We start from the raw sequence: 20972 nt of genomic DNA on the forward strand, positions 1-20972 counted from the left end.
TAACTTGATTTCCTTCTATGACGGAATCACTGATTGGGTGGATCAAGGAAATGCTGTAGATATAGTATATCTTGACTTCAGCAAAGCATTTGACAAAGTCTCTCATACAATCCTTATTGAAAAAATTACTAAGTATGGAATGGACAAGGCAACTGTTAGGTGGATTCATAACTGGCTTAGTGATCGGACCCAAAGAGTGGTCGTAAATGCCTGCACATCCAGTTGGAAAAATGTCTCAAGTGGGGTACCACAGGGCTCTGTCCTGGGTCCTGTATTGTTCAACATCTTTATCAACGATTTAGATGAAGGAATTGAGGGTAAACTGATTAAATTTGCTGATGACACAAAGCTAGGAGGGATAGCTAATACTAGAGAAGAGAGAGAGAGGATTCAAAAAGATATATATAAACTGGAGAAGTGGGCAGCAACTAACAGAATGGTTTTTAACAGGGAGAAATGCAAAGTACTACATCTGGGCAATAAAAATGAAAAAAGCATATACAGAATGGGAGGAATAGGGCTAAGTTACAGCACATGTGAAAAAGACTTGGGTATACTAATAGATCACAGACTGAATATGAGTCAACAGTGTGATGCAGCAGCAAAAAAGGCAAATGCAATTCTAGGATGTATTAAGAGAAGCATACAGTCTAGATCACGTGAAGTCATTATTTCCCTCTACTCCTCTTTGGTCAGACCTCATCTGGAATATTGTGTCCAGTTTTGGGCACCACATTTTAAAAAAAGACATCAACAAACTGGAGCAAGTTCAGAAAAGAGCGACCAGAATGGTGACCGGTCTGCAAACCCTGTCTTATGAGGAAAGGTTGCAGGATTTGGGAATGTTTAGTTTGCAAAAGAGAAGACTGAGAGGAGACTTAATAGCTGTCTACAAATATCTAAAGGGCTGTCACATTGGAGAAGGATCAACTTTATTCTCATTTGCACAAGGAAAGACTAGAAGCAATGGGATGAAACTGAATGGGAGGAGACACAGATTAGATATTAGAAAAAAACTTTTTGACAGTTAGAGTGATCAATGAGTGGAACAGGCTGCCACGAGAAGTGGTGAGTTCTCCTTCAATGGAAGTCTTCAAACAGAGGCTGGACAGACATCTGACTGGGATGATTTAGCGAATCCTGCTTTGAGCAGGGGGTTGGACCAGATGGCCCAGGAGGTCCCTTCCAACTCTACGATTCTAACCCATCTCTTCAACCTATCACTAAAAACTGGAGTTTTCCCCTCATGCTTCAAACATGCCTCAATCACACCCTCAAAAAGCCTTTCCTTGACCCATTCTCTATCCATTTATCGCCCCATAGCACTTCTCCCCTATGACTCAAAACTACTGGATCAACACGTCCATCTTGAACTGTCCTCCCACCTCTCTTCCTGCTCCCTCTTCGAACACTTACAATCTGGTGTCCGACCACATCACTCCACTGAAATTGCCACTAAAGTCACCCATGACCTATTGACTGCCAAAGCCAAGAGACACTACTCTCTCCTCCTCCTGGACCTGTCATCTGCCTTTGACACAGTGGACCACTCCCTATTACTACAGACCCTCTAATCTCTTGGCATCACAGACTTGGCCCCTATCTTGGATTGTGTCATATCTAACAGACCGGACCAGTGTCTCCCACTCACGTACCACCTCCTCACCTCGCCCCCTAAAGGCCACATCACACATAGCGAGATTGTTAGCGAGATCGCTGAAACATCACAGATTTTGTGACGCAACAGCGACCTTGCCAGCGATCTCGCTACGTGTGACACATAGCGGCGACCAGGCCCCCGCTGCGATCTCGCTGATCGTGCTCAAATGTCCTGGGCCATTTTTTGATCGCTGGTGTCCCGCTGGCCAGCATGCATCGCTGTGTTTGATGCCAATGAGCGACCTCGTTGGCAACTCAGAACTCAGGGACGCAGGTGTGAGTTGTCAAAAAAGCTGCTGTGTGACAAGGTCCCACGACCACCGATGTCGCTATACGGATCGCCGGATCGTTGCTGCGTCGTTGAGTAGATCTGACTGTTTGACAGCTTATTAGCGACCATGTAGCATCGTACCAGCGATCCTTACCAGGTCGTATCGTTGTCGGGATCGCTGGAGCGTCGCTATGTGTAACGGTACCTTAATAGTCGGAGACCCACAAGGTTCAGTCCTAGGGCCCCTACTCTTCTCCATTTACACCTTCGGCCTGGGACAGCTCATAGAATCTCACGGCTTGCAGTATCACCTCTATGCTGATGACACACAGATCTACCTCTCTGGACAAGATATCACCTCCCTGGACCAGATATTACCTCCCTACTAACCAAAATCCCACAATGTCTGTCCACTATTTCATCCTTCTCCGCTAGATTTCTAAAACTTAATATGGACAAAACAATTTCTTTCCCCATCTCACTCGATTCCCCCAACAGACCCATCCATTAAATTAAATGGCTGCTCACTCTCCTCAGTCACACAAGTTCGCTGCCTCGAGGTAATCCTTGACTCTGATCTCTCCTTCAAACCACATATCCAAGCCCTTTCCACTTCCTGCGAACTTTAACTCAAAAATATTTCCTGGATCTGTACATTCTTCAACCAAGAAATTGCAAAAACCCTAGTCCATGCCCTCATCTCCTGCCTTGGCTACTGCAACCTCCTGCTCTGTGGCCTCCCCACTAACACCCTCGCACCCCTCCAATCTATTCTAAACTCTGCTGCCCGACTAATCCACCTGTCCATGCTATTACCCAGCCTCTCCTCTCTGTTTATCTCTTCACTGGCTCCCCATTACCCAGAGACTCCAGTTCAAAACCTTAACCATGGCATACAAAGCCATCCACAATCTGTCTCCTCCATACATCTGCGACCTCGTCTCCTGGTACTTACCTACACGCAACCTCCGATCCTCACAAGATCCCCTTCTCTACTTCCCTCATCTCCTCTTCCCACAATCGTGTACAAGATTTTTCCCACGCATCCCCCCTACTCTGGAGCTCTCTACCCCAACATATCAGACTCTCTCCTACCGTGACACCCTTCAAAAGGAACCTGAACTTACCTCTTCCGACAAGCCTACAACCAGCAGTAACCACTGATCCACCAAACCGATGCACGACCAGCTCTGCCCTCACCTATTGTATCCTCACCCATCCCTTGTAGATTGTGAGCCTTCGCGGACAGGGTCCTCTCACTTCCTGTACCAGTCTTGATTTGTATGGTTTAAGATTATTGTACTTTTTTTTTATTACAATACCCCTTTTCACATGTAAAGTACCATGGAATAAATGGCGCTATAATAATAATAAATTATTTTAATCTTCAGCTTGTTTAATTGTTTACAAGAACAGTAATTTTGACCAGGGGTGTACAAACTTTTACATGACACTGTATAAATAAACACAGAGTCAGCCACTATATGACGTAAAAGCGGAGACCAGAAGAAACCAGAGTGACAGAATTTATTTTATGAGCTGCAGCTTCCTCCTTTAGCTATAGTACATACTACATAGGAAAATCAAACACTTCTATTAAATTTTATTCATCATGAAGAAAGGCCATAGGCAGAAAAGAGATGTAAGACACCGCATTTCTGGAACAAATTGGATGGAATTTATCAAAATCCTATACCCACTGTACTTTTTATGACTATATAAATGAAGTTGTCAATGGCAAATACCAGAAAGTATCAAAAACAAAAGGAGCTTTATTTAAAACAAGACATTACAAAAAGACAAAAAACGTAGCAATAAAAAACCCCGCTAAAAATACATGTGTAAAAAAAAAACAAAAAACTAAAGCTCAATGAAAAAACACAAGTAACCCAATTTACTTCATAGGCACACAAACGCTGCAGAAAATCTGCAACATCAAAAATTAGCCAAATACTTTTCATGGGAACATGGTGTGTAGATCTTTCCATTGAAATCTATATATAACCTGTCTTTTAGGTGAAGCTTGTTTGTCACTTCAATTTATCTATTTTTTTAGTGTACTATACGTATTTTCTTGTATTGTTAGAACATTTTATTTAACCCCTTAATGTCAAGGGGTATTTTTGGTTTTGCATTTACATTTTTTGCTCCCCTTCTTCCCAGAGCCATAAGTTTTTTATTTTTTTATCACAATGGACATGTGAGGGCATGTCGTGTAATAGGAAATGGGAAAAAAATTTCAAGTGCGGTGAAATTGCAAAAAAAAAAAAAAAAAAAGTGCAATCCCACACGTTTTTTTTGGCTTTTTTACTAGTTTCACTAAATGCTGACGCTGACCTGCCATTATGATTCTAAAGGTCATTATGAGTTTATAGACACTGTAAAAAAAAAAAAAAAAAAAAAAGTTGCCATTTTCTGAGACCCGTAGCGTCTCCATTTTTCAGGATCTGGGGCTGTGTGAGGGGGCTCATTTGTTTGCGTGCCGATCTGACGTTTTTACTGATACCATTTTTGTGCAGATACGCTCTTTTGATCGCCCATTATTGCAATTTTGCAGCGACCAAAAAAAAGTAATTCTGGAGTTTCGATTTTTCCTCTCGCTACGCCGTTTACAGATTGGATTAATTCTTTTTATATATTGATAGATCGGGTGATTCTGAATGCGGCGATACCAAATGTGTGTTTTATTTTGAATGGGGTGAAAGGGGGTGATTTGAACTTTTATATTTAAAAAAAAAAAAACAAAAAAAAAAAACAAAAAACTTTTTTTTTTCACTTTTTACTTTCTTCAATAGTCTCCATGGGAGACTTGAAGCTGCAGTTGTCCGATCGCCTCTGCTGCAACCCTCCTCTATGTAGCAGATATTCTCACTTGCTATGAGCGCCGACCACCAGGCGGCGCTCATAGCGATCCACCAATGACAACTGTCATGCCAACACATTGGCGACCTGCGATCATGTGACACGGGCGCAGATGGGAGTAAGTAATGAGGCGCTTCTTGCACGTGCATGTTAAATGTCGCTGTCACGAGTTTGACTGTGACATTTAACATGCTAACAGCTGCGGGTCAATCGCGATTACACCAACGGCTGTTCTGGGCACATGTCAGCTGTACAGATCAGCTATCATGTGCCAGAAAAGGTGCGGGCTCATCGCCCGAGCCTGCACCAAAAAGGGGGAGGCGTCCAATGGTGGACTCTGTCCGTCATTGGCTGTTAAGGGGTTAAACTGATACATTTTTATTTACAGAGTAAAAATGGAAAACTGGCAAATTGGTATCCATTTCACATACATTTGTGCAAAAATCGATTTTATTTTATTTTTTTTCCACAAAATGCAAAAATCTCATCTTCTATACTTTTTTCATACATGCTTTTCTAACTATTGCAGTCTATGGAAGACAGATGCAAATGTTTCGCCATAGACAGGAAAAAAAAACAAATATTTGCTTTAAAATGTTTTTGTTTTCATCAGTTTTACGACAGATTTTTATTTTTATTAATTTTACACTATAAAAACGGGAGACTGTTACAAATGTCAAAACAGGGATTTTTCTGTGTACTCACCATAAAATCATTTTCTCCGAGTCAATCATTGGGGGACACAGGACCATGGGTGTTATGCTGCTGCCACTAGGAGGACACTAAGCAAACACACAAAGAAATTGACTCCTCCTCCGCAGCATACACCCTCTTCTGGCTCTATCCTGAACCAGTTTGGTGCTAAAGCAGTAGGAGTTCACAGATCACAAACAAAAAATACAACATGTCAAAAGAACAAAGGACAACCACAAGCCAACAGGGTGGGTGCTGTGTCCCCCAATGATTGGCTCGGAGAAATGGATTTTATGGTGAGTACACACAAAAATCCATGTTTCTCCTCCTCATTGGGGGACACGGGACCATGGGACTGTCGTGAGTTCATTTTCTCCTTCACCATTGAGGTCTGATGAACTCCCTCTTCTGGGGAAGGAAGGTAGTGAGGCTGATTACCAAGCATCCGGGCAGGATGATGATGACTGGGTGACGGGAATTGCTGACTGGATATAAGGCAGCCGACACCCTTCTGCCTTGCTGGTGATCTCTCTGAGGGATTCTAGGAGACCAGTCTGATTCCAGCTCCTCAAAAGCTAAGTTTTCTGCTCTGTTTTTTGCATTTGTGTTTTGGTTTTGTTTTTTTCCTTGTTTTTCTGGATTTCTGCCATTCCCTACTGGGGTGTGCTGAATTCCTTTTTGCTCTGTCTTCAGAAAATACCTGAGTACTGATATAGTCTTTTTGAAGCCTAGCGTCTTCAGGGCTTTTTTCCCCCCATCAGCTGTTGGCTCTTGTTTTGATAGGGTTTTGGCGGATTCCAGACAGCAGCTTTTCTAGCCTGTCCTATGTAGTTAGCTTGGGCCCCATCGTTTGCTCAGTCTATCTTTCTATCTGTGTGAGTGTTTTTTCATCTTGCTTCACCGTCATATGTTGGGGGCTGCCTATTGCTTTGGGGTCTGCTCTGGGGCAGTTTAGATTTCCCTTTCTGTCTTTAGGCTATGTAGTTCTCCGGCTGTGATCGCGGGGTCTAGGGCTCCGTAGGAACCCCCCACGGCTACTGCTAGTTGTTGTTGATAGGTTCAGGGGTCTGTTATCCGACAGCTGCCAACTTCTCTGGTTTTCTGGACTTAGCTAGTATTTCTGGTTTTGCCTCCTACGGTGACTCATTCATAACATGGGACACCCTAAAGCAGTCCCTGGGTGGGAAACAGCACGACAGCTGAAACCTTATTACCCAACGATTAATCTGGCCTACAGATGCGCTACTGTTGATTGCAGAATTTGTCTGCCAAGTACAGCATAAGAAGAGGGTTGAGAATGAATGTTGTAATGCTTAACTAACGTGTGAAGACTGGATCCAAGTTGCAGCCTTGCTGTACCGAAGCCTGGTGCCGAATGGCCCAGGAAGCCCCCACTGACTGAGTGGAGTTTGCCTTGAGGCCCGCAGAGATAGGATGACCTTTGACATGGTAAGCTTCTTGAATTGCAGAGCCAATATATCTGGCTACTGTAGCTTTAAAAGCAAGTAGGTCTTTTCTGTGTCGCTCTGGAAACACAAAGAGGGATTTTGATTTGCGGAAAGGCGCTGTTCTGGAAATGGAGATTTTTGTGTACTCACCGTAAAATCTCTCTTAGCCTTTAATTGGGGGACACAGAACCGTGGGTGTTATGCTGCTGTCCACTAGGAGGCGACACTATGCATAATCTGAAAAAGATTAACTTTGTCTCCTCCTCTGCAGTATACACCCCTGGACGGCATCAGCCTTCTCCAGTTTTGTGCAAAAGCATTAGGAGGAATATACCAGGAACATAACCATGCCTGTAACAAGGCTACTATAAACGAGCTCAAACAATATGAGAACCCAACCGTAACAACGGCCCGCAAGGGCAACAGGGTGGGAGCTGTGTCCCCCAATTAAAGGCTAAGAGAAAGATTTTACGGTGAGTACACAAAAATCTCCTTTACTCTGTCGCCTTATTGGGGGACACAGAACCGTGGGACGTCCCAAAGCAGTCCCTGGGTGGGAAGCAGTGGACGAATATTGTGCTGACAGTCCCCTAGATTTGAGGTACTGCTGCCTGCAGGACCCGTCTACCCAGGCTCGCATCCGCTGAGGACTGGGTATGCACTCTGTAGTGTTTTGTAAATGACTGCAGGCTAGTCCAAGTGGCTGCCTTACACACTTGATGTGCCGAGGCTTGATGGCGAATGGCCCAAGAGGCTCCTACCGCCCGCGTAGAGTGTGCCGTGATACCGGCCAGAAGGAGAGAATTGACAAGGCGGTAAGCCTCTTGTATGGTGGACTTGATCCACCTAGCAAGGGTGGCTTTGGAAGCCAGTAGGCCCTTGCGAAGGCCTTCTGGAGGAAGGAAAAGTGAATCAGACTTCCGGAAGGGAGCAGTCCTAGACACAAATACGCAATGCCCTGACAAGGTCAAGCATATGCAGAGCCTTCTCCACTCTATGAACAGGAACCGGGCAAAGAGATGGTAGTGAGATTTCCTCATTGAGGTGGAAGCTGGACACCACCTTCGGAAGAAAGGATGGGACTGTACGGAGAACCACCTTGTCCTGATGGAAAACCAGAAAGGGTTGTCTGCAGGAAAGTGCTGAAAGTTCGGACACCCTGCGTAGCGAGGTGATCGCCTTCTGTCACAGAAGGTGGTTTTTCTGGTGGCAGAGTGAGACCTCCTTAAGGGGTTCGAAAGGAGGTGTCTGCAATGCTGTCAAGACCAGGTTGAGGTCCCACGTCTCCAATGGATGTTTGTAGGGGGGAACCAATCGGGAAACCCCTTGGAGAAAAGTCCTCACTTGCGGCTTGTTAGCAATACGCCTCTGAAAGAGCACTGAAAGCGCTGACACCTGGCTCTTAAGCGAGCCCAGGGATAGTCTGGCATCCAGGCCTGACTGAAGGAAACCGAGGACCTTTGGAAGAGAGTAGGGAAGTGGGACCTGTCCGCAAGATTCGCACCATGTGTGAAGAAAGCCTTCCTGGTACGATAGTAAATCCTGGCTGAAGCTGGCTTTCGAGCCCTGATCATGGTTTTAACGACGTCAGGTGAAAAACCTGCTTGGGTCAAAACCCAGGTCTCAATGGCCACGCCGTCAAATTGAGAGCCCCCGAGTTCTGGTGGAAGAACGGGCCTTGTGACAGAAGGTCGGGACGTGTGGGGAGACGCCAGGGAGCGTCTGCTGTGAGTTGCACAACGTCGGCGTACCATGTACGCCTGGGCCAGTCTGGAGTGATCAGGATGGTGGGAACTCCCTCTTGCTTGATCTTCCTCAGGACTCTGGAGATCAGGGGGAGGGGTGGGAAAAATGTACAGAAGCTGGAATTGGGTCCAGTCCTGAACCAGGGCATCTGCTCCAAGCGACCGCGGATCACGCGTCCTGGCCATGAAATTGGGAACCTTGGCATTGAGACGGGATGCCATCAGATCCACGTCCGGGGTCCCCCAGCGATGGCAGATCTGATGAAAAACTTCGGGATGGAGAGACCACTCCCCCGAGTTCATTCCTTGTCTGCTGAGATAGTCGGCTTCCCAGATGTCCACACCCGGAATGTGGACCGCAGAGAGTACTGACCTCGCATCCTCCGCCCAGTGTAGGATACGTGTTACTTCGTTCATCGCCTGGATGCTGCGGGTCCCGCCTTGATGGTTCACGTATGCCACCGCCGTGGCATTGTCCGACTGTACTCTGATATGAGAGTCTGCTAGCAAGTGATGAAAGGCTTTCAATGCCAGGAAGATGGCCCGAATTTCCAGGATGTTGATGGGCATGTTCGCTTCCACTGGTGACCACTTGCCTTGCGCTCTGTGATGTAGGTGCACCGCGCCCCAACCCGTAAGGCTTGCGTCGGTGGTCAAAACCTTCCATTGACCGGAGAGAAAGGATTTTCCCCTTGCAAGCGAGGTTGGCTTGAGCCACCAGTGCAGGGACCTCCTGGTTTTCGATGATAACCGGAACTCCCTGTCGAGGGAGAACGGATTCCTGTCCCAGGACTTGAGAATGGCCAGTTGAAGGGGTCTGAGGTGAAACTGGGCAAATGGTACTGCCTCCATTGCTGCTGCCACCCTGCCAAGTACTCTCATGGCATACCGGAGAGATCGGGGGGACTTGCGGAGGAGAGTGCGAACTCCCAAACGGAGGGCCAGTGCCTTGTCCCTGGGGAGGATCACCAGACCCCTGGAGGTGTCGAATAGCATCCCCAGGAAGGCCAGAGACTGACTCAGGGTAGTCGAGGACTTCTGTATATTGACTAACCATCTCAGGCGACTCAGTGTCGATTGTGATTGAGACGTTGACCTCGCAGTCCTTGAAGGTGGGGGCCTTGACGAGAAGGTCATCCAGGTATGGAACGACTACTATGCCTCTGAGTGTAGAACGTCCATGGTGGCTGTCATGACCTTTGTAAATGTTCTGGGAGCCGTGGCGAGACCGAACGGGAGGGCCACAAACTGGTAATGGTCTTGGTTGATTGCGAATCTGAGAAATCTCTGATGGGCGGGAGCAATTGGTATATGCAGGTATGCGTCCTGTATGTCTATGGAGGCGAGATATTCTCCTTTTTCCATGGACGCAACGATTGACCGGAGGGATTCCATGCGAAAGTGACGAACTCGAACATACTTGTTGAGTTGCTTGAGGTCTAGTATGGGTCGGACGCTGCCTCCCTTCTTAGGCACCACGAACAGATTGGAGTACAACCCTCGGAAGCGCTCGGCTGCTGGAACCGGTACTATGACTCCTGCTTGCAGGAGGGAAGAAACCGCTTGATGGAAGGCTCGAGCTTTGAGTGGAGGCTTTGGAGGAACGGAGAGAAAGAACCTGTGCGGTGGGCTGGTAGTAAACTCGATCTTGTATCCTGAAGACACTATTTCCTTGACCCACTTGTCTTCTGTAATAGGCAGCCAGACCTGCTGAAAGAGTAGCAGTCGTCCGCCCACAAGTGGGGTGTCTTCCGGAGGGCATGAGTCATGATGAGGGGAAAGTCTGAGCTTTTTCCTCCTTTGGATTTTGCCTGGCTTGCTTTTGACTGCCAGTTCCTGTCCGGCCTCTGTGCCGCCCGTGTGTTGTCTCTGCGGGGGGAGCGGTTACGATTTTGTGCTGGGCGCGAGACGGACCAGCCTGAAGAATTCCGAAAGGATCAGAAACGAGATTGATTACGTCTTCTAAACGTGCGTTTTGGTTTTAGTTGAGGGAGAGAAGTACTTTTACCCCCAGTAGCATTGGATATCATTGTATCCAGCTTTTCACCGAAAAGACGTCCACTGATGTACGGGACATTTGTTAGGGACTTTTTTGAGGCCGCATCCGCCTTCCATTCTCTCAGCCAGAGAATACGCCGGATTGTGATGGCGTTTGATGCTATTCCCGCTACTCCTCTTGCAGAATCCAACGCTACATGGACCATGTAATCTGCCACTACTGCAATTTGCACCGCCTGGTCCGCCAGCTGAGGATTTGAAGCTTGGAGGCCCTGTTGCAATAGATTAGCCCAGGCCATAATGGCCTTGGCTGCCCAAACTGAAGCAAATGCGGGAGCCAGAGAGGCACCTGCCGCTTCGAAGATTGAACGAGCCATGCGTTCTACCTGTCTGCTGCGTCCTTGAGGGTTGAGCTGTCCGGCAGTGAGAGAAGTATTTGTGCTGCTAGCCTAGAGACTGGGGGTCCACTTCAGGCGGATCTGTCCAATCCTTAGTGTCCTTCTGTGGGAAGGGGTACTTTGCTTCCAAGTATTTGCGATTGGCAAATTTTTTCTCAGGCTGCGAAAAATGCTTAGGAAGTATTTTTTGAAATTCTGGGTGATTAGGAAAGACCTTAGATGGTTTCTAAACACTCTCGAAGGAAATCTTGTGTTCTGGTGCTTCCGGGGTTGGATCAGAAATGTCCAGCACCCGAAGGATAGAAGAGATTATATCCTCAACTAGCGCCGTATTGCTAGGGGGACAAGGGACCAGAGTGTTCTCTGTTTCATTATCTGAGTTAGAGTCACATATGCCCTCTGTGTCTTGCGCATCGCTAAGGAGCTCCCTAGCGGGCGAACTAGGGCGGAGGTGTTCTGTGGTCTGGGATCGTTGTGGAGATCCGCATTGTCTTTCTCTATCAGGGGACGGTCTCGGTGACCTGGAACCACTGTGTCTCTCCCTGGAGGGGGACGACCTAGTGCTATGTGAGGACGCAGATGAACGCGACCTGTGGGTCCGCTTACGTCTCAAACTGTCGGAAGCGGCCTGTCCCTGAGACCGGATGTCCCTTTGCTGGGTAATGTTCATAGCAGAGACATGACCCTGCAGTGCCTGCAGTAGTGTGGAGGTCAGGTTATCTATAGACTGTCATAGACTGCAACATCTGAGTTGCCCATTCCGGCGCAGTAGCGGTCGCAGAAGCATTGGTAGGGACTTCTTGGGGTTCTGATCCTGTGTTTTGGGTACAGTCCCGGCAGTGCGGGTACGTGCTGCCGCTGGGGAGAGTGGCCTTGCAGGCTGTGCAGACTGCATAAAAGCAGTCTTGTCTGGTCCTTTTCCTTGAGCCCGACATAGTGCCTAGAGGCTGATTAGCAGAGGCCCTACAGGGATATCTAAGCAGAGGAAAAGGAATAGGGGAGCGTTAAGGTTATATGAACTCACAGCTGAGTACAGAGAACCCAGCTGTGATCTTACCCCACCGATGCGCCCCCTAGGTCGAGCGCCGATAAATCCCAGTCCTGTGCCCCCCAGAGACCGCTGTGCTGCCTTCAGCTTCAGGTGCAGCAAGATGGCCACCGGAATTCTGAGGTGGAGGGGGAAGGGGGTGGAGAGCTGAAAACGGCGCACGGAGCTATGTAAAAGCGCGCCCTTCCTGACTCGATCCGCCCCTTCTATGACACTGCAGAGTGTCATTTTCGTCATCCGGGGGGCGGGAATATGGCGGCGACTTCGGCTAGGCCGAAGCCGCGGCCTAAATTTCATACCTCATGCCCAGAAGGGCTCCAGGACGGCGCAGTTGTCCAGGGGGGGGGGGGGTGGTCGGATTCAAACCAGACCCCCCTGGATTGAATGGTAGGCTAGCGGTGGGGTCATGAGCGCAACCTGGGCCCTGTGGGGGGTGCCTTTGAGGCGCTATGCAGCTAGTGCTGCTGCAGAGACAGGGGCGCAGGGAGCCCTGTCTCTGACAAGTGCCATGCCTGCCTGCACCTCCCCCAGTCCCAACAGGAGCCCGCAGCGGGGCTGGGGTCCCTGGACTTGTAAGTGGCAGAATGGTGATGGTGCCTGGTCCAGGGATGTATACTGCAGAGGCGGAGTCAAAGTTAATCTTTTTCAGATTATGCATAGTGTCGCCTCCTAGTGGACAGCAGCATAACACCCACGGTTCTGTGTCCCCCAATTAGGCGACAGAGTAATGTATTTCCTGAGTGCTCTCACCGAATCCAAAGTGTGGAGAGCCTTTTCAGTACAATGAACCGAAGTTGGCCAGAACGACGACAAGACTATGTTCTCATTTAGATGAAAATAAACAACCTTAGGCAGGAAGGCCAGAGATGTCCTTAACACCACCTTGCCTTGGTAAAAGACCAGAATGGAGGTTTGCAAGACAAAGCCACCAAATCCGAGACCCGCGTGATGGATGTTACTGCCACAAGAAAAGGAACTTTCCAAGAAACAAGAGTGAGTGATGCATCCTGCAGGAGTTCGGAGGGGGGTCTCTTGTAAGGCACCTGAGACCAGATTAAGATCTGAAGGCTCCAAAAGGCATCTCGTAGGGAGGAACAAGGTGCAACACTCCCTGTATGAAGGTCTTAACCTGAGATTTGGAAGCTAGTTTTCGCTGGAACAGGACGGATAGGGCTGAAACTTGGCATTTGAGAGAAGACAGTGCCAGGCTGGAATCTAATCCTGCTTGGAGAATAATACTAATTTTATTTCTATATCGCCAACATATTCCGCAGCACTTTACATTATAGAGGGGACTTCTACAGACAAAAGACATTACAGCACAGCATAGCAATAAACACATAGATCAAAACAGATACCAAGAGGAATGAGGGCCCTGCTCACAAGCTTACAATCTATAAGGAAAAAGGGGAGACACAAAAGGTGAATGGTAACAATTGCTTTTATTGTTTGGACCATCCCTAGTGTAAGAATCTGGTGTTCCTGTTGCTGCATGAACCAGTTAACAGTCTAAATATGTAACAGTACAGACACAGAGGGCTATTAAATGCAAAAAGCATGTGAGAACATGATGTGAGGAACCTGGTTATGGTAAAAAATTTTGAAATGAGCCACACAGGAATCTTTAGGTTAATGCGTTGAGGCGATAGGCCAGTATGAACAAATGCGTTTTTAAGGCACGCTTAAAACTGAGGATTGGAGATTAATCGTACTAATGAAGAGAAAAAAAAAGCGCTCCAGCTCCCATAAAAACATGGATTTTTATTTTCCATTAAAAACATTTGAACACTGGCATGCTCATGTGAGGCAGCTCAGGAAACAAGCGACACGTTTCGATCAGCGAGATCTTTATCACAGCCCGTCTACAGATGGCAACAATGAATTATTTAAACTATTGAATGACCAATGAAAGAGTTGGTTCATATCACATGGTAATCTCAAAGGTCCTATTCAACGAAATACAAACACAGAGACAATGGAATTGCTAAGTGACCAATCAATGAATACGTTTACATCACATGACAAATTCACAGGTCCTTTTCAGCAAAAATAAATGTACAATGACAAAAAAAACAATGAAAAAAGACAAGAAAAAAAACAATAAACTATGTTTCATAATGGAACCTCAATTCATTCTTTGTTTAATCCATTTGGAAACCTAGAATTTAAATTAAAAATCCAAAAAGCCTCCAGCGTTAGAAGGCGCTGTCTAGCGTCACCTCCACGTGGGGAGGCAATGATCTTTTCTATTCCAGAAACACAGAAAGTATGTGTGCCGCGGTTATGATGAAAAATAAAATGTTTGGCCGCAGCTGACACATTACGATTAGAAGCTACACTGTCAATATCTTGGAGATGTTCTGAAATTCTAATTTTAAGTTTTCTTGTGGTGCAGCCAATGTAAAACAAATTGCAAGCTGTGCATGTAATTTTATGGACCACAAAGGTGGAATTACAATTTATGTAGTGTTTGATTGTATGTACCATAGTATCATTATAGTTGTCAAAAGTTTTGATGACAGAAGCATGCTTGCAGGTTCTACAGCTATTATGACCGCATTTGATGAAACCTCTGTATTTTAGCCAGGATTTTTTATTATCTTTGTTTTGAGAGCCAAGAAAGGCACTTGGGAAAACCTTGCTACCAATAGATGGCACTTTTCTTGAGACTACATTCACACCAGAAGCCAAAATTTGCGCTAAAAGAGAATCCTCATATAACATAGGGAGAAAACGATTTATAATCTTGATTTATCTGTATTGTGGACTAAATTGCACACATACATATTGGTTTGTTAGCAAATTATGCGATTGATTTTCCTTTTTTTTTTTTTAGGAAGAACAAGTTCCTCTCGACTTTTCTTGGTAACAATGTTTTTTGCTCTGGACAATGTCCAAATAGGATAGTTGCGTTTCTTCAACCTTTTGTCCACCAAATCAAACTCCATGTCAATTTCACCCTTATTGCTACAATTTCTCTCAGCTCTGATATATTCCAAGGGAATGGATTTAATAGTGTGCCTTGGGTGACTGCTGGCAGCATGGAGAATGGTGTTCCATGAAAAGGGTTTGCTAAAGGTTCTGGTAGAAATTGGCTCCCCATCAACTCCCAACAGGTCTAAATCCAGTAACGAAATCCTGCTCTAATCAAACCTATAGGTAAAACAAATGTATTTATTTTAATTGACATAGTTGATAAATTCTGGTATGGCAGATACATCAGCCCCCCAAGTAATGAGGACGTCATCGATGTATCTGCCATACCAGATGATGGACTCAACAAAAGGATTTATGGCGGAAAAAATGTACTGTAACTCCCAAAAAGCCATAACAAGATTTGCTAGCGACAGTGCAAATTTAGCACCCATCGCCACACTGGATCTTTGTAAAAAAAATTGATCAGATGAAAAAAATTGAGAGTCAACAAAGAATGGGTAACCTGTAAAATATAACAAATTAAATCCTGTGAATAGTGACTGAATTTCTCCAAAAAGAACTGTAATGCCCTCAGAGCCAAATCAAACGAAATGCATGTGTACAATGACACTACATCGCAACATAGCCATGAATAATTAGATGACCATGTGCACTCTGAAAAAATACTTAAGACATCCTTTGAGTCTCTGACATAACCAGGAATTAATCGTACCAAAGGTTGAAGCAAGGAATCCACCCATTCCCCCAAATGTTCATTAGCAGAACCAATGCCTGAGACAATGGGTCTCATGGGTGGAATCCTTGCTTCTTTGTAGATCTTAGGGAGACCATGCATTATTGGGATAATAGGATGATAGACATCCAAATATTGAGCCTGTTTCTTAGTCAAAATACCAAGGGTTAAACCATCTTCAATAATATTGCACACTTCATGTTTAAAATGAACTGATGAGTTTTTCATAAGTTTTCACATCAGATAGCAAATTAATCATTTGGGCATGATAGTCATCCTTGTTTAAGATGACCACCATGCCCCCCTTATCTGACATTTTGATAACAATTTCCGACATATTTCTTATTTCGTTTATCGCCATTTTATGTTCTAGCGACAGGTTGGATCGATATTTTGCCACTCCCATTTTCACATTGTCATGCAAAACTTTTAATTCCCTCTCAATCACCTCTTGAAATTTGTCCATACACTCTGGTCTGGACTGGATGGGATAAAATGAGGGATTTTTCGTTTTAAATTCTGGTGTGGAAATGACACCATGGCAATCAGAGAATGTATTCAAATCGCTTAAAACACTCAATGATACCTGCTCTTTAAAGCTAAGGTATTTATCCGGAGGACATCAGATCTCTGACCCATTGGTCTTGAACAGACCTGACGAAGGAAGAGCATACGGCTGCCTACCCTGTCCTGAATCCTACGGATACCAGAATGAGCATTAAGCAGAAAACTTGCGGGAATAGGTATCCTTGGGTTCGGACCGGGAGGTCCTGTTTCTCCAGGAATGAGCGGCTTCAAAGAAGTTTGTGAATCCCTATCCCTGGGTGGGGAACAGGAGCTAGAGCAGTCAGGCAGAGACAGGAGAGATCTGAAAGCGAGCAGTGGAATGGGTGGATCCACTGCCGGGGACTCAGTCCACTTCTTAGAATCACCACTCCCTGCAAAAGGGTACCTGGCTTCCAGGAGATTTTGCCCCGTGAATCGCTTGTCCGGACAACTTCTACGCCTCTGTAAACTCAGTGGTTGGCAAAAACCTTGTGAGGACGTTTGGTGCCTTTGAAAGACACGGTGTGATCCGGGCTAGTACAGGGTGCTTCGTCTACTTTCAGGAATTCATTAACCGCATCAATGAGAGAATCTAGAGACTCGTGGTACTCTAGTGAGTCTGGGTCTACGGCCACATCATACTCGTATTCTGAGTCGTGTTCGCTGCAAACCTCTGGTGAGGGGAAGCGTGAAGCAGGGTCTGAGGACACCGAGGCACGAGACTGTCTGAGGGATGAGTTGTGGGGAAATTTTTGAGAAAATTGCTTATCTTCTGCCGCAGTCCGGCCCCTGTCTTGAGGAAGACTCTCGTGAGGCGGAAGGATCTATAGCCTGGGCCAGAGAGGCCATGTACTATGCCAGAGACGTAGCCCATTAGGGCGGACTAGGCCCACTAGGGTCGCCATTAGCGGGGGGGGGCTCCTGTACGCATGAGGGGTCGCAGGCTGCACCAAATGCCTTACGGTGTCTGCGTGGTAGTGTGGGAATTACATGCGGTACATTTTTCTGGAAGACAAGAGGAAAGTTGGGTCCGTGGATGGGAGCTGCAGGGATCAGAGCTCCATACTCACTGAGATATATCGGGTGCCGCGTTATGGAGAGCTTTGTGTGAGACATACAACACTGTGTTTTACATATTGCACATATTTTGATGCTGCTTAGAGGCTGCTGCAGGGAAGGGCTTAAAGCGCTGTGTACTAGCTTCCGAGGTCCTGAGTCTGTGCCCCAGAGAAGTAGTCTGCGCTGTGGATGTGAAATCCTGTAGTCACACTGCACATGTGAAGTATGATTGCATCCCCCAGCCTGCATGATACAGGTGCTGAAGTGGGGGGTCCAAGAACAAGATGGTGCTTCTCGTGAGGAACGAGAAGCGCCAACCGAAGGGGGCAGAGACAGGGCCAGAGGGCAGGATGTGGCTGCAGCGCTGCTCGCTCAAAGCGAGAGGAGTCTAAAAAGTGGGCAGTGCTGCCGGGTGGGCAGAGCTTGGCCTATCCCGGACAGAAGCCGGGGGCTAAATTTTCGGCCGCGGTGGTGACGTGGCAACGGCCGCAGCAGAGGTAGTGCGGCGGCGCGGGGACCGCGGCGGTGTCGCGGCAAGGGGCAATGGCGGTGGCAGCGTAGAGCTTAAACACAGTAGTCTTTGGGGCACATAACCCCCTGGGGGCCCGGATATCTGAAAGGGCCATCAGAGGAGCCCCTTTCTCCCCTTGCCGACCGCAGACGCTGCGCTGCTGAGAAGGGATGCAGCAGAGTCGGGTGCGTGAAGCATAGCCGGGTGCGTGAAAGAGCCGGATGGTCAGTGAAGTAGGCCCAGATTGGGGTTGTGGGCCGCACAGATCCTCCTCAATCCACCTTCCCTTTGATAGCGAGGTGGAGAGGTCTCGTTCACCTCCAGTCACCATGCACTTTCGGGCAGTGGGGCCGCACGGACGCCGCATGGAGCCTCTGCATGTTACCTGACGTAAACTTTCTTCAGGGATTGGTGAGGCAGGCTGGCATGTCCGGCTGAAGAACCTGGCTCCAGAAGGGGGTACTTGGGGGCGACACCCCATGTTCCCGTCTGTTGCTGATGTGGGGAGAGCGGACCCATTGAAGGGATCTGTCGCCCCTAAGGAGAGCCCAGGCCGGCATTGAGGTTGCAGGAGGGGAAAAGGGGAGACGACACTCCACGTGCCCACGTGTTGATAATTTTGGGAGATCGGGACCTTGAAAGGCTCCGTCGCCCCTTCAATCCGTTGAAACAAAGTAAAAAGGTAAAAATTAAAATAATAACATCGGGGTCTATAGACACTAAGCAAGAACTGGTTCAGGATAGAGCCAGAAGAGGGTGTATATTGCGGAGGAGTCAGTTTCTTTGTGTATTTGCTTAGTGTCCTCCTAGTGCCAGCAGCATAACACCCATGGTCCTGTGTCCCCCAATGAGGCGAAGGAGAAAACTTGATGTGAAACTGGCCCGACTAGTGTGTGGCATGGATTGTAAGAATAACCTGCTGGGGAATCCAATGTACATGCCCAATAATGAGATTATTCAACTTATCAATTAATATCAACTTAGCAACTAATGAACGGGTGTCCAATGCTTACATACAGTGCGCTGTGCAGACAACCCTAAAGGAATCATATCGGTTGGGTTTGCAGCAGGCAGTCACACAAAAATCTACCGGTGGCTCATCCAATTGATGATATTCACATTTTTAACAACATATCTTTTATCAATAGATTTAAGATTTCTTTACTTTCATCTCTAACCAAGAAAAGACCTGTCACTCACCGTAAATCAAGTCCCTGATTTTGCCAAATATTTTCCATAATCCGTAATATTTGAAGTGTTAGCATATCCTGACGCAAGTCTGGGAGAGGGGAAAAAAAAAGAAGAAAAAAAAAATAAAAAAAAAAAAAATCAGGAAACAAACATTCTGTAGTGCAATAACATGTGTAGGCAGATATAATAATTTGTCTAATTAGCGTGTGACATCGTACACGTTTTACTAAATTTACCCTGAATTTAAATACTATATTGTAATACTCTGTTCACACGGTGTTGAAATTGTCATTAATTTTATCACAAAGGATCAGCCTGTGCCATTATTGTAATGCATCAAGTATCAAAGCATACACAGTTTTTGTCCATATTGTTAGGTCAAACATGATAAGAATTAGTTTATTTGAATAATAAAAAAAATAGCCTCCAGATGAACGAAGGTGCCCTTAAAGTGCTCCCACTTACTAATTGGCTGGCACATACCATTATATGTGTTGTATGGTACTCAATCTAAAATAAGCTCCATGTACACTATGCTTCAGTGGCAATTTTACTTGAACGTACCATCTCCATTTTTGAAGATTATCTCATTATTCACAAACAGCAATTCAGCCATAATATCAGGGTTGTCCCAACGTAGCCAAAGAGGTCTTTTTGCAGAAGACATTATTCTGCAATCTGCAAGACTAAAAAACAAAAGGAATGATTTAGAAAACATATCGGGGAAAAACTGAACAGAAAATAACACATGGACATGCCTGAGGTTCCCCAACTGATGTGCAGGATTGAGAGGGGAGGTGAAATTTTGTAATGCATCCATAAAGTCTGGCCTCTTCATCTGCTCAACTAGAAACTTCATCTGCACCTACAAGAAATATCTGTTAATACACTGCGTACAATACAATTACATAACAGCCCTTCAAACGGAATCTGTCAGTAGTTTATTGCCATGAAATATGATGACAGCAGGAGATAAAGGCTGAAACACAGAATTCAGGAATATTTGTCACTTGTCAAAGTGCCTGCTGTTTACTAACTGTAAAGGATTTATCACGAAGAGACTGACATTGCCAGACTAGTCCACCGCCTGGTGGGGGAGGGACAGCTTTCTCTGCTTCACCCTAAAGATAAAAGCATTGATTGTGTGAGAACCACTGCACCCAGTAATCTAAGTGATACATCGCTGGATTCAGCTTCTCTTTGTCTACACTACACTGCTCTCAGATGAGGTAGCAAAAACTTGCTGACAGATCCCTATAAAGGAGTTTCAGCATTAAATACATATGCCAAAGCAAAATTGGGGGTTGTGTATCTGCAGGGACCCCCAACTGCTCCTGAGGACAAAGGAGTCCCAAGTTTCCGTTTTGAATGGGGCTGTAGTGCACATGTGCGACCACCGCTCCTTTTACTTTTAAGGGACTGGTGGAGAAAGCCATCATGTAAGTCCCGTATCATTAAATGGGAAAGTGGTTGCACATGTGCACCATCACTCTATTCACAATACTTAGAATCTTAGTTTTCAGGATCGATGGTGTGTCAGGCATTTTTACCTTTCTTGCAGTTTATTGTTACATACAGTTGTGGCCAAAAGTATTGACACCCCTGCAATTCTGTCAGATAATACTCAGTTTCTTCCTGAAAATGATTGCAAACACAAAATTCTTTGGTATCATCTTCATTTAATTTGTCTTAAATGAAAAAACACAAAAGAGAATGAAGCAAAAAGCAAAACATTGATCATTTCACACAAAACCAAAAATGGACCAGACAAAAGTGTTGGCACCCTCAGCCTAATACTTTGTTGCATAACCTTTAGCCAAAATAACTGCGACCAACCGCTTCCGGTAACCATCAATGAGTTTCTTACAATGCT

At 46.1% G+C, this 20972-nt stretch overlaps 1 protein-coding gene across 5 annotated transcripts in view; it reads right to left on the reverse strand.

The window, feature by feature from the left end:
- Nucleotides 1–20972, reverse strand: part of PIK3CA (phosphatidylinositol-4,5-bisphosphate 3-kinase catalytic subunit alpha) — a 112049-nt gene that overhangs the window by 23927 nt on the left and 67150 nt on the right. For all 5 annotated transcript variants that reach the window (XM_073578804.1, XM_073578803.1, XM_073578802.1 and 2 more), the window contains 3 exons: nucleotides 19858–19964; nucleotides 19664–19785; nucleotides 19109–19187 (listed from right to left, as the gene is read on the reverse strand). In XM_073578804.1, coding sequence (XP_073434905.1) covers nucleotides 19109–19187; nucleotides 19664–19785; nucleotides 19858–19964 — 308 coding nt within the window. The remainder of the gene's footprint in view (nucleotides 1–19108; nucleotides 19188–19663; nucleotides 19786–19857; nucleotides 19965–20972) is intronic.

The sequence above is a fragment of the Dendrobates tinctorius genome, unplaced genomic scaffold (assembly GCF_039654945.1).
Source record: "Dendrobates tinctorius isolate UK_male_01 unplaced genomic scaffold, ASM3965494v1 ptg000060l, whole genome shotgun sequence".
NCBI classification, from domain to species: domain Eukaryota; kingdom Metazoa; phylum Chordata; class Amphibia; order Anura; family Dendrobatidae; genus Dendrobates; species Dendrobates tinctorius.